Raw genomic sequence first — 15,361 nt, 5'->3', positions numbered from 1 at the left:
AGGATAGATCGATACTTAATTGTAAACGGCCTCAAAAGCGGTGAGGAAAAATATGAGTTCTGTTAGTCTTTAAAGTGTATATCAAGGGAGCACAAATGGCTTAAATAATTCAGGAACGAACGTATCACTGTAAACCGTGTCTAAATCAATTTTCTCTGTGTTTATCTTTAAATAATTCAAAAGATCTAATAACACCATTTATCTCCAGGCTGTATCATTGGATTTTAAAATATGCTATTCATTCATTTAAATAAGGACCATTTAATTAGGTTTGATGGTTTGAATGTTACAGACAGATGTGACTACCACAGTCATGTTTCAGCTCAGTTTGGGTTTTGGTCCACTGAAAACATCCCAAACATGTAGACATATGAGAAATGGTAAATACAAACAAATTTGACATTTTCTATAGAAAATATGAGCAGTACTTTCCTGTGTAAATTTTTTACCCGGATTCTAGGGTGCTATGAATGGTTTACAGGGTTTTGCTATGCAGTTGCTAGGATGTTCTGAGTGTTTTTTAGGTTATTGCTTACTGCTTACTAAGTCAAAAGTTTCTATAATATTTTCAGGTCTCTCCATTCTTGTAAGAGTCCGTTCTCACAAAATGTATTTTCCATTGTATTTCCATTGTTTTTCTTTGTGCTGTCAAACGGTTAAAGGGATAGTTCACCCAAAAATGAAAATTCTGTCATTAATTACTCACCCTCATGTCATTCTAAACACGTAAGACCTTCGTTCATCTTCGGAACACAAATTAAGATATTTTTGATGGAATCTGAGAGCTGTCTGACCCTCCTATAGACAGCAAGGGTCCTTACACGATCAAGGTCCAGAAATGAAGGACATCGGTAAAATAATCCATGTGACATCAGGGGTTCAACTGTAATTTTACGAAGCTACGAGAATATTTTGAGCACAAAAAAAAATAAAATAACGACTTTATTCAACAATTCGTCTCCTCTACATCACCCTGTAGCGCCATTTTGGAGAGTATCCACTGAACGGAAATTGCGTATGCTGTTCTGTGTCAGCTGTGCCACGCAGATATGCTGTTTACGTCGTTTACGCTTTGATTTGAATGAAAACAACGTATCCCGCGTGGCGCAGCTGACACAAAACAGCATACGCAATTTACGTTCAGTGGATACTCTCCAAAATGGCGCTACAGGGTGACGTGGAGGAGACGAATTGTTGAATAAAGATGTAACATGCCTGTTGTCACATGGATTATTTTACCGATGTCTTTGCTATGTTTCTGGACCTTGATCGTGTAAGGACCCTTGCTGTCTGGGAGGGTTAGAGAGCTGTCAGAATGCATCAAAAATATCTTAATTTGTGTTCCGAAGATGAACAAAGGTCTTACGGGTTTGGAACAACATGAGGGTGAGTAATGACAAAATTTCATTTTTGGGTGAACTATCCCTTTAATCGCGATTAATCGCATCCAAAATAAAAGTTTTTGTTTACATAATATGTGTGTGTTGTGTATATTTATTATACATATATAAATACACACACATTCAATATATATTTTGAAAATATTTACATGTGTATATTTATATTAATATAATTTATATTATATATAAATCTATTTAATATATAAACATGACATATTTTTCTGAAATATTTACATGCATGTGTGTGTACAGTATTTATATATACATAATAAATATATGCAGCACACAAACATATATTATGTAAACAAAAACTTTTATTTTGGATGTGATTAATCGCGATTAATCATTTGACAGCACTAGTTTTTCTATGTAAACGTGCTAGATGGACATGTTTGACCGTTTTGCATATTTTGCAGCATTTTCCACAAGACAGCATTCTAAAAACTTCTAAAAGCATTTTTAAAAGCTTTTCAAATTTTAAAAAGTTAAACTTCTAAGAAATGCATCTGGCTCACTGACATGCTTAAAATGTTTAGCATAAATTTGTAGCATAAACTATTTTTTTAAATTGACTTTTTTAAAATTAAGTTATCAAGACCATTTGATTAAGTTATTACAATTTCATACACAGTATTAAGTATCAAAATAATGTTTGTAACTTAAAAGATTTAATTAAATCAATAAATCAGAAGTTTTATCTTGCAACCATGCATTTAATTAAGTTAATAGCTAGGTCTCCTGAATAAGTGTATTTTTATGATTAATATTTTAGTAATATTTTAGTGATAAATATTAATACTAAATAAATATTATAAATATTAAATGTGTGTGTGTGTGTGTGTGTGTGTGTGTGAATGTGTGGATAGAAGTCTGTAAAATAAATTTTTATACATTTCATCATCCACCAAATGAAAAGCTTGATAAAATATTTAAAATTGTATTATCTGGCACAAATTTTTATATCTGGCACAAGTCATACATCTAGACGATCAAGTCCGCGTCGCTAAAATGCAAGCAGTTATCAGATTTCCCAGTCGGTATGAAGCTGCCCAGCCTTGTCAAGGGAACAAAATTTGGGTTCAGTATTGAATTCATACGGGATAGGATCCGTATGTGGTCAAATGCCAAACAGCTGTAGGAACTGCAATTTAAATTCAGAGTAAATAAGTTCAGATATTTTAAACAGGATTTGAGGTAATGGCGCGAGAACAGCACCCTGCAATTTAGACCAGGAGAGACAGGTAGGTAGGTGTGTGTGTGTGTGTGTGTGTGTGTGTGTGTGCTGGATGAGAGTGATATCAGAGACATGCACGTGAAGTCCAGTGGCATGTTTGATGTGTTATGTTCATTAAAAGCCAGTAATATGTTCTCAAACTTCACGCTGTGACAGCAGATTGAGAAAGAGTGAGCCAGGATAGCGCTTGGATTTTTTCATATCAACATCAGGGACATTTTAGACTGCATATTAAAAGGCAGCTTGCACTTGAACTTTTTTTAAATTAACATGTCAACAGAACGTAATAGATGTATTAAATGTAGTGATAAATATCAATATAAACTATATGAAAAAATATATATTGTGGTTCTTTGCCATTTCACCAAGTCCTAGTCTAATCAAGAAAGCTTACTTGAGAAAGTTAGAAGTGCGCATTGCAGTAACATGCAGCTGTATACAGATGCAGATCTGAGATCAGGTTCAAGGTGGGAGTTCAAGGAGAATCCATTGTGTGAAGGTGGTAAGCCGCTCAAAGCAACTGATGCACACAAGCGTAAAGTGTTAACCGTTTTTCACGCTCTCCCTCGTTAAATTTAATGGCAACTTTCCATGTCACCTGTAACTCTCAATAATGAAATTTAACACAATATAATCACTTCCATTCCCCCACCCGCGCCTCTCGTTCCCATGCAACACCTTGGCGCACTGGAATTTAGTGACCTACAGTAAGAGCGCGGTGTCAGACTCCACACGGGGGAATGCAATTCTGGAATGCGGCCCACACGTGGTCACAAATCTGATCAAATTAAATCATTTTTAACAAATGCCAGTAATGAAACCTTTCTATATGAGGTTTCATCATGGTGTATGAGGCTAAGCTACCCAATCCACTGCACAAGAGTGTTGTACAAAATTAATTTCCCATGCTGTCTTTGTTGGGTCTTAAAAAGAGACATGCTTTAATAAATTTGCCGCATTATCAGCATTGAACTCCAGGGACAGTAAAGGTCATCAGGCACATGAGGGTTAGCAGAGCCTTCTATTTTAGTTAATACTGCAAGCTATGCTGAGAGACTGTTTGAGATGCCACACTGCAAATCTCCCCCGTACCAAAGACAAATCATACTCCTTGTACAGTACAAGCCTGCAGGCAAAAATGGCGAGATATATTGAGATAATATTGTGTGTTCACTATTATTTGTTGAGCCCAAGTGACGTAAACATACAGTTACAGGCAATAAAACATCACATGCAATTTTCTAATCTAAATCAACTGATCAGTGCTGTAAAAAAGTTGGATAAAGGTGCATTTGTTAATTTTTAAGGACAAAATATAATTAAAATATTTAATTGTAAAAATTATTTATTTTATTTTATTTCATTTTACTTTACTTGCAGTATGAGCCTTGAAATTGCCTTGTGTTTTCATTAAGCCAGAATGTGAAATTAAATCATATTTCTACATGTTCATTTGGATGAAGCACATTTTTACAATATATTTACTTTAATCACTGTCACTTTAATGTCACTCATGTTATTGTACATGATTCATACATACATCATTTCCCACTGAATATTGTTTTTAATTCAAAATATGTCACATTAAAGAAGTTAAATGCATTTGAAGCGGTTTCAATTTGTTTTTAAACCATAAATCTGAGCACACCACCTGCCCCAGTGAACCTATAGCTAGAAATGTTTTATAAGCGGTTGGGGTCGGTACGGTTGAAGTATTTAGACTCCACCAACAGGCCTGTGAGCTGTTAGGGAAGAATGCAAAGAGTGTGGTTTTACAAAGCAAACTTTAATAAGATGGCTGTTGAAAGACAAGTAAAGGTGAACGTTTTGAGGTGCCTGTCGTGCCACCCACACAGAGACTGGGATCAACATCCTTTGCTCCTCTTAACCTGCTGACTACTGCCAGAACATAAGTGCTCAATATCATCAGTAATATAAAAGATGGCTTAACATTAAATGATAGTGGGTTGTGGCCTAAAAATGCAAGACAGGAGAAAACAAGGCTATATGCCAATAAAAAATTCATAAATATTAATTATATTCATAAATAAATAAATTAATTAATTAAAAGTTTGAAATTTACATGAAATAATTGTCAGAATATTTTAATCACAATCTTAATCACAAAAAAAGACTATTTAAAAAAGAATCTTTAAACAAAAGTTTGCATATGTGATTTTGTTGAATACCATACTCTACATTAGACTTGTGCCGGTATTCCGTAATGCGATATACCACAGTAATGAATATGCACGATATTGTTATCATGGGCACTTCTAAATACCTTGAATAATTATATATTACAAATTATTCAGAATTTTGAATGCATTTTAAGAATACTTTTCCCATAAACTGGTCAAAATGCACAACACCGCTGTATGCTGCGTGTAAGAAGCTACGCACTCTGATGTAAACAAGCGCGGACGTGAAGCACATGGCGGAACATGTGAGAGAAACTCTGGATGAAAGCGCTTTCACTCTCTGACAGCAGATGGCCTAAACTGCAGAAATAATAAGTGATAATACCGTATACCGTAATAAAAGCATTAGCAATTAATCGCAACATGAAAATTTGATACCTGCATATCCCTAGGCTACATACAGTATGTGATACATCAGGCTTTTTGCCTTTTATAGTACAATATAGAATCTGGAGTTCATATTCAAGTAAAAAAAATATATATATATATATTTTTTTTTTTTGCAAATTGAGAAAAAATATGCAATTTCATGCAGTTGCTGATATTTATATGGCCAAAAAGAAAGATGAAATACTGATAGCTTGTAATATAAATCAATGAGATCTTTATAACAGCATAACAGACTACTTACATAAAAAAGCATATAAATAACAGTTCCTCAAAATCCTGATATATCTTATATATGATACTTACATTTAAACATGATTTTTCTAAACATGATTTAAACATGACTGTTCATCTTGAAATATTTCTAACAAAATAAAAGTTATTATGTTTACTTTATAAAAATCACACAGTGAAAATACTAGTGTCGCCACTTGACATTCAGTGCAAAATGAGTCCTGCAGCAAAACCAGCACTGCTTTCTATAGCAGTTCTGCACAGATGTGCATGTGCGCATTCATAACTGCATACCACTAAACAAGTGTGAGTATGTGTACGTGTGTAATAGAAGGAAAGTCCTAATTCCTAGTTGAATGTCCCATCTCTTTTGCACAGCCGTGGGCAGCATATCTAATTGCACTACTTCCTAGTGAGATATTACACATATGCACATGCCCTGGCTGGATATTTTAAGCCGGACCTTTTGGAGGGATGAAAGTAAATACAGTGCTGAGTCCATCAGATCCCACTGCCACACCCAAAACCCTCTCTGATTTCTGAGCGCTGCTAAAAACCCATCCAGATTAAGCCTTTCTAACAACTTTTGTATGTTAATACCACTTACAGTCATTAACAAGCCGGAGATGAATTATTCACTGGTGTTCAATATTGTAATCTCTAGCAGGCGAAATATGAAATGCTGTATTTCACTGTTGTTTCAAATGAGACGAGCCCAATACTTTCAGCTGTGCTTTGATGCGCCTGATAGAACTGTGTAACTATGGGTAAATGGCTACTGTATGATATCCTGGCCACTCTTTCAGTCCACTTAAGACTTTGACTATGCAAAGCCAGGTCAGAGTTCACCAAACTTGAACTTTCATTTTCAACGGAATGCAAAATGTCTATGAATGAGTGTATTTCCAGTCTCCCATATACGCATGCAAATGTGAATTGACATCAAGGAAGCACAAATTCTAGTAGTTGCATTTTTTGATTGAAAAGGTTGTTTGACTAACATGCAAAGTGACCAAAGTTTTAGTTTTAGTGGATCACTTTTTTATCAGCTGTTTGGAGTCTCATTCTGACGGCATCTATTCACTGCACAACATCCATTGGTGCAAAATGCTAAATTTCCCCAAAGCTGATGAAGAAACAAACTCATTTACATCTTGGATGACCTAAGGGTGCATACATTTTCAGCAAATTGTCATTTTTGGGTGAACGATTCCTTTGATTAATGAGCTCCATGGGAATCAAACCCTCAGTCCTGGTATATCAGTAGCATTCTCTGCTGTTTGAGCTACATAATGCTGTGAAGCATCATTTAGATACCAGCCAGCAAATCAGATTTGAGGTTGCCAGATCAAGAAATTGCTAGCCATTTTTCTGTGCAGCATGCATCAGATTTTCAGCAGGTGGTCCATGAGCATGACTTTTGATGCTGAGACTAGGCAAAACATGGAATGCATTTATATTTATGCATTTGGCAGATGCTTTTATCCAAAGCCATTTATATTGCATTTAACGAACACATTTTATCAATTCATGCATTCCCTGCGAACTGAACCCATGATCTTGGCATTCCTAATGCAATGCTGTACTGTTTGAGCTACAGGTTCACTATACACAACTGACAGGACACAGATAATCCTAGTCCATTTACACAAAGTATTAGTGTGTTAAAAAATTAATCAATTAATCAGCATTTCTTCAAGTGAAATAGGCATAAGACAAAGAGACCCCTGGCTTCAGTCAATCACTACAAAACACACACCACACCTACAGCTCAGATGTTTCCTGAATAGACTTGAGCATGTTGCACGGTGACGACTTTCAAAAAAGGGTGACGAAAGACAATACATCCTTAGGGCAATGAATGTAGGAAAGGGGAGAAATACATCCCTGACCTTGTCCAACCTTTCCCAGGACTAAACAGAGTGAAGGAGAACATGCAAGCCTGAAAAATGAGACAGGGAGTTAAAGACCTTTCGTGCTTTCATTTGAGAGTTACAGCTTGTCAAACAGGGCCTGGTGTTTGGTGAAAATGGGTGATAACAGACGGGGAATCGTTTAGCATGCAAGGACAACCATCTCAGTCGACAGGTAATTAGGGAGAACTCACTCCGCCGTGGAAATGAATAGAGGAAGTAGAAATGAAAGAAGCTATGTGCTTAAAGAGAAAGACATGACAGGGACCTTCTACAACTCCTGCAAGTGCATTTCTACAGTTTTGAAAAACTTTAAAAAGTAAAAAAAAACACGGTCAATTCTTTCCAATTTTAAAAATTAAACTCTTCAAGGGTGTGTTCAATAATAGTAAAAAAAAAAGTATATCTTTTTTTTTATTATTAAAAGGCTTTCGCAATCAATAATAATGGTAAAAGCCCTAAAATAATAATATTAATAATGTATGGGTTTAATTATTTTTTTCAAATCTTATTTTTAATGTATGGGTCGTCAAAGACCTACACAATAAAAAAAAAAAGTCATATAATAATATATAAAAGCAATCTCTATAATAATAATAACAATAATAAGATATGGGTTCTTTAAATTATAGCAGAATGAAATGTAATAAGAATAATAAACAATAAAATAAGGTTGAAAAAAAGTTGAAAAAAATTATAGAAGTTTAAAGAAATAGTTTTCTCAAATTTTATTCTGTTTCCCACATAGCAATTGTATGGCTTCAGAAGATAGAAAAAAGCATTTTATCATACTTTTATGGTGTTTTGGATCCTTTTTGAAGCTTAAAAGCGTCCTTAATTGCAACTGCATTGGGAAAAAATAAAATCAACTTTTGTGCTCAATGGAACAAATAAAGTCATTCAGGTTTTAAAGAGCAGGTCATATGGTATTTTAAAGGCAAGTTCGGAGCAAACCCCTCCCTACTCTGCTCTGATTGGTCAGCTGGCCAAGCCTGTTGTGATTGGTACAGAGAGGAGTCCTTGAGCAAGTTAGCGAGTGCTACCATTGACAAAGCAACTTTACATAAAACAATAATATAGTGCTCCAATCCGTTCTTATAATAATGACATAAAATACAAAAACACTTATGCAAGCGAATCGTGCCCACAGCTAAAGTTTAGCTGCTAAACTGTGAACACTTAAAAAATAATGGTGGATACGTTAGCAGAGTGCTTCAACAATACAGTTTGTAAACCAAAATATGTCTACTGTAATGTTAAGAACGACAGATAAAAGACGCTCTGTCTTAACTTTTAATCAGAACGCAGAACAGCTGTATCACAGGCGCACCAGCCTAACTAACTCGCTCGTCTCTCCCGCATTAACCCTATAACTGCCGGTGCAGCAAAATAAACAGCAATTTCACAATGATTATAAAGTCTGTGCGCTACACTACATTCTTTATTATTAAACAAAGTAATTAGAACAACGGCAGTCTACAAATATCGACACATTCTTAGGAAATAGTGGGTTCACAGCGAATTATCTGAACTACTTCAGTAAGACAGTAATATCATGATTCACCTGGAAACCTAAAGCTGCACTATAGGTGTACATCACATATTAGCACAAAAACGTGATATTTTGAGCACTCATGTGAAAATGTACACATAAAGTATCAATCGTACTTACAGGTCGTGGTACCAATATGACGACTCGTTTAGGCGATTCAGAATCGACTCTCTCTTTTGAGAGACAATATCTTTATTTATCATGCACTTTTTTTATTAACAACTTTGCAGATTGTTTTCATTTAAGGATAGATACGTTATAAACTGCAAAAGAGATATTTTTCAAAAACCCATAAGACCTGCTCTTTAAACTATTCCTCTCATCAGTGTCCTTCCAAGCAGCTCCTGTAGGAGGCGACACTATAACCTGCCCAGTGGCGAGAGCTTTGAGCTCATGTCTGTTGTGGAGACAGAAATACTTCTCCCTCTGATCCTGCCTGCCAGGACCGCTCAAAACGCTTCAGGTTTCAGGTGGCAACCATTGCTTCTAAAATGAAAGGGTCTCACCTTACAGTTCGGTGCCTCTGTTGAGCCATCTGCGGCACTAGTACCCACACAAACAAACAGAAATACACACTCACACAGACGCATACTTGGGGCCCCTTCACACACACACTCACGCTCAGAACCTATAAACAGATGCTTATGACCTCCCTCTTGTCCTGCGACATCAATGTCTCCCCTCAGATGTGAACCGGCATACATTTATGGAAACACTGGATTTTCTAGGCACCATGACTCGATGTAAAGAGTGATTGTGAAAAAGAAAAAGAAGGACAGCAGTTCCTCGAAGTTTCTTAATGCACCCAAACTCAAGTTACCACCAACCCCATGTTTAACAACCACATTTTGTGACAGAGGAGCCCAAAAAAAACTCTCCGCAACCACCAATTCATCAATATACAACAGCTGCACGTTTTCTCCTTCCCTCTGTATTTATAATCACAATTGGAAATGCACAGAGCTGTGTAAAGTGAACTATAATCATGGCGATTTGTAATTGCCTTAAGAAACCCTGCATGCAACAAACGCTTATTCAAATTTTTAGGGCTGGTTGACGTCTCGACTCCAGTCAGCCAATATTATCACTAAATAAACTCTAAAAGCATGAAAGGCTGATTATGTGACTTCTAAACAGACATTAAACATTTAAGGTATCTTTAAAAGAATGATATGAGAGACATGAAACTACAACAGCTATGTAGGAAATCAACTGACTTTACAGTTAAGCATCTTTATCCAAAAATATTTATTAGGAAAATGCTTAAATTGAGCAATCAGAATCTAATATTCCTTAATTAGTTACAAATCTGATCGTCAAATCTCAGAAACCTGCACTTTCAGTTCTCTAATCTATCCATCTACAACTGATTTACCCTCCTCTCATCCACATCGCAGCTTTGCAATCAGTGTTCAAGAACAAGACATAGATTAATTTATCACAGTTTCTATCAGGTTTCATCCCACGTTTTGGAACTGAACAGTCTGTTATGAGAGCAGATTCATGGACGTACCTGGAGGACAGTTGCAGTCTTGTGTCACGTCTCTCGCCACACGCAACTTTGGCATCGCTTCATTCACCCTCTGAAATGTGATAAACAACATGGAGAAAATTAATGATTCAAATTTTGGGTAGAGGTCAAAGGTCAAATTTTAAGAATCAGTCATTAATAAACCCATCCTAATTAAGCAGTAATCTGAATATTGAAGAGACACCAGAAGTGTCAGTGGTGGTCATGGTTCGACATGTTTGTAGAGGAAAAAGGTGTGAATTTGCCATTACTGCTTAGTTAAAAAGGTTTATAAAAACACTGGCAAACAACATAGTATGATTAAACTAATAGTATTGTATTACATAGTACCCTACTGATTATTCTGCTGCATTCTTTTATTAAGATGTTACACGTTTGTAATTTATGTTGATTTTACACAATTTACTATATTACAATATAAATGTGTTATATATATATATTGCAATAAATACTGTAATTCTTGACATATGAAGGGGAAAGAATATATAGCACATTCACTTTAGTTTATTTTAATTAATACACCACAATGAGAATAATTATCTTTAGTAAAAGAATTGACCAATAAAATCTAAATAAAGCATGTTTATTAATTTAAAAATCACTCATCACATAAACGCACCTGTTGCTGCACATGCAGAATTATAAGCTATTTAAATCTATAATCCTTTATGATAGATAGATAGATAGATAGATAGATGTGTTTTCAGCTTTCATACTATTTTGGTTTATGGGATTAATTATAACTAGCTAAATTGGATAACATACTACAGAAACACGTGAAACATATGATGTTGCAGCTTTCCTTTATGAAGAATTCAAATGCTTGCCTCCTGTAAGAGTGTTTCAATGGATTTCCGCAGTTCCTGTGGAACAGAGACGTCCTTGGATGATTCTTGACAGATGTCAGTCATCTTTATCTCCAGCTCGCGCAGCCTGCTCTCCATCTGATGCGTTTTGAAAGTCATGAGAAAACACACCGCTATTGAACTCAGCGATAACACTAAACACACTATGGTTGGAAAAGACACTAAATAGCGCTGATAAAGCGGTTTCGCAGCATTCTGTTTGCTTTCTATATTTCCGTCCGCAGATTGATCCATGCTGTTAAAAGTCTCCAGTTAGTTTCCGATAGTTAGATGACTTTTAGTATTGATCAGCTCTTGATCGATGAGATGTGGCTGTCAGACTGAGCAGCGCGGAGCAGCACACGGTGCTTTGAACAGCATGAGAGTGTCCCAAAACCTAGTATGCTGACTACCTAGTGAACAGCGTTTTTGTCCGTCGTAGACGAATGTAGATTCATAGATTCTCAAATTGCCAAAATGTTGCGCGCGCCTGTGACGTTTTCGAATACTGTCTAGGTAGGGCGCTCTTTAGGTATTGAGCCACACACATTCCTTTGACATTCAGCGCGGTGTGCGTGTGCGTGTGTGTAACGACCGGCGGAGAGCGTCCAAAAGCAGCTGTGAACAATCTATGAGAGACTTTCTCTATTTCGGGTTTTCTCCACACGCAGAATCAGTGTGAGAATTAGTCTGTACAATATTTAGTGGAGTGACATTTTAAAATTAATTTCTTTAGATTATACGGATGCATTCGGTTCATCTTGCGCCCGTAGTACAGCTGTCCAAACTGTCCAGATATATACACGTATAATCGACAAATAATGCCAGTATTAATGTATGTCTATGCTTCATCCGATGACGATAACGAAAAATTATTAAAGTATTTTTGCCTCCTGCGAATACATTTTTCAATACAACTTTTGTGCCACACACACACACATATACATGTAAAATATAAACTTAACTATCCCTAAACCACGTTTAGACTGTCCCCCGTCGACAATAATTCATAAACCCATATTCCTATAAGCAGAAATACATTTTGCATGTGAAAATGAAGTTGTGATCTACCGCCCCCTATTGCGCACTTGAGAACATTACACCTCCATGAGACAAACAATACTGATCATGAACTGATTTTATTTAAAAATCAAGGAAAAACTGAAAAGACATCAAATACAAATTACAATTATCACTACGTTTATATTGATAATGCTAACAAATCTGTGACAATTATCGTACGTTTAATACCCTAAAACCTTGCCCCTTCACAGTTACACATTATTCTGTCATGTGATGCAGATAACACAAGCACAAATCAATGAAGAACTCAAGAGCAATAGGTCACATACCCTAAACTGAAAAACAAGCACAATAAATATAAACAAGAAGGGAGCAGTGTATGATCTATACAGAGGGACTGATACAGTCAACTGAAACGGCCTCTCAGAGAGGAACAATAGCAAAAATCAAGAGAATCCATCACTTATTTCTTGGTCTTCCTCATCGAGACGAAAAAAGGGTGTGTGATGGCTTCATCCAGGGTGATCCGCTTCGTGACGTCATATTCCAGCATCCTCTCTATGAGATCAAACAGCTGTACATGGTCAGAGCTACTGGAGGCCATGTATTGCTGCAAGAAAATTAAAAAGCCATTTTTCATAAGTTGTGTGTTTCTAGATGTCTTAAAGGGATAGTTCACCCAAAAATGAAAATTCTGTCATTAACTACTCACCCTCATGTCATTTCAAACCCGTGAGACCTTCGTTCATCTTCGGAACACAAATTAAGATATTTCTGATGGAATCTGAGAGCTGTCTGACCCTTTATAGACAGCAATACAACTGAAATGTTCCCAAGTCCAGAGACGTAGCAAGGAGATCGGTAAAGTAATCCATGTGACATCAGGGGTTCAACCGTTTATTCAACAATTCGTCTCCTCTGCGTCACCCTGTAGCGCCATTTTGTAGAGTATCAGCTGGATACGCTGTTTACATCCAGCTGATACTCTCCAAAATGGCGCTACGAGGAGACGAATTCAGACCTGCCAACCTTGGAAAAAAATTTTTGAGTACCATCAGAGTGGCGGGCGTGGGTGGGGGATGGGGGTTGTGTAGTGGGGGTAAACAGTTTACAGTTTACTGTTTTCCGTAACTGTTTGGTTAATTTTTGATATTTAGTTTTTTTTTAATGCTACAGCAAAAACCAAAACCCACAGCAACACTGACCAAGCAAACACATATAGTAAACAACAAGATAAAAATGACAAATTATTTCCATGTTTTTGCCACAAAATTACATTTTATTACTCTTTCTCCTGCTCACTCTCCCATACAAATGCACACACGCAACAGTAAGGACACACACAGAAACATACACGTGCACAGAAACGTGTTGTCAGCGCTGCTCTGACCATTTCATCAGTGAAATAGTTTACCAACTTAAAAGCTACATTATATTACATGATTTTCTGTTCTTAATATGTATTATTTTAAAGTTTGTATATCTATTATTTGTTTAATTAATAATTATTTAGATTTTCCATACATGTAATAAAAATATAAAATTCATACATATTATCAACAAATAAATTAATTGTAATAAAGTGTTCCAATCCAGAAGAAAAAAATCCATTCTACATGTTTGCTTGAGGTTCTGATGCAAGGGAAGACACAATCCACAGCAGTTTCTCTCCTGCAAACTCATGCCATTGACATTCCCTTCCTGTTCTCTTTGTGCTGAATTCATCGCACAGATACTGAGATACTGCGCAACACGCAGACAGACACCAGACTTCAAGAGCAGCATCTCTGAACTGTGTCTTAATTTTAAGTCTTTTCTTCTGTCTGTGTCTGAGGTTTGCATGTTAGTGTTTGTGCGTGTTTCTCAACACGCTGGAACTCTGTATCCAAAGTGTTCAAAGATTGTGAGTACTCTGAATATGAATATATAATTATAAACAAATCCAACAACACTCTGGATGTATAAACAAAACTTTCTGGATGATAACTGTCTATATTTTATTAAAGCTGTCTGTGAGTTTGTGTACCTTATAAGAGCGTACGTCTGGTTCCTCACAGTCTGAATCGCTGCTCTGGTCAGGATTGTCTGAAGCAGCCCATGACAACACACCTTGCCTCTTCATGAAGTCACAAACCGGTGTATCCTTCTGAACCTATGTACACACACAAACAACGAGTTCACATCTCTAAAGACGCATACAAACAAGCTGCAAAATGATCAGTTTAGGGTTGAAATGACCCTTAACCACAGACAAACAAAAATAGCTTTCATGTCTGTGGGTGTTTGTGAATCAGTCCGCTGAAAACTGTGGCGGCACTTGAAAATAAATGGACACAGACCGAACGGTCAGCATGTCAGAGATTAGATTGAGTCTGAGAGCTTGCTAGATGTCTGGGCAGTGGAGTGAAAACTGTATTTTTGGCTACGTCTCTGTGAATTCTCTGTTTGTTGTTTTGATCTTGACATTGAAAACTTTAGAAAATCTACATTTGTGAGGGTGTGATACTGTATATTGTCCAGGCTAAAAAAAGTGTCTCTGCATTTATGTATCTACAGACCTGCCAACCGTGGAAAAAATTTTTTTGAGTACCATCAGCGTGGCGGGCGGGGGGTGGAGTGGGGGTAAACAGTTTACTGTTTTTTACTGTTTACCGTAACTGTTTAGTTAATTTTTGCTATTTAGATTTTTTGTAATGCTATTTAAAAAAAGAAAGAAAAAAAACTCCAGTACACTTTAATTAAAACTCCAGTACACTTCTGTATTTTGGGGCTGATTTATATATATCTCGGGTATTTTGTATTTGGATTAAACAAATAAAGTGAATGTAAGCATGTAGGCATATATTATGTGCAAAAAAGGGTTAAAATCACATTACATTGTAACATTGCAATCTAAAAACAAAAATAATCCTTTTAAAGCAGAAGTTAAAGTTACTAAACTAAAAATTTTTTAGTTTAGTAACTTTAACTTCTGCTTTAAAAGGATTATTTTTGTTTTTAGATTGCAATGTTACAATGTAATGTGATTTTAACCCTTTTTG

The 15,361-nt window shown here is 36.1% G+C and overlaps 1 protein-coding gene across 2 annotated transcripts in view; it reads right to left on the bottom strand.

The window, feature by feature from the left end:
• Nucleotides 1-12,425: 12,425 nt before the first annotated feature.
• The window catches only part of LOC107758551 (dual specificity protein kinase CLK4-like), a 15,895-nt gene continuing 12,959 nt past the window's right edge, over nucleotides 12,426-15,361 (bottom strand). For both annotated transcript variants that reach the window (XM_016576317.1, XM_016576318.1), the window contains exon 13: nucleotides 12,426-12,930. In XM_016576317.1, the coding sequence (XP_016431803.1) occupies nucleotides 12,784-12,930 (147 nt within the window). In that variant the 3' untranslated portion in view covers nucleotides 12,426-12,783. The remainder of the gene's footprint in view (nucleotides 12,931-15,361) is intronic.

The sequence above is a fragment of the Sinocyclocheilus rhinocerous genome, unplaced genomic scaffold (assembly GCF_001515625.1).
Source record: "Sinocyclocheilus rhinocerous isolate Xijiao unplaced genomic scaffold, SAMN03320098_v1.1 scaffold474, whole genome shotgun sequence".
NCBI lineage: Eukaryota > Metazoa > Chordata > Actinopteri > Cypriniformes > Cyprinidae > Sinocyclocheilus > Sinocyclocheilus rhinocerous.
Note: the sequence above shows the minus strand (reverse complement) of the source record. Positions and strands in the feature narration are given on the sequence as shown.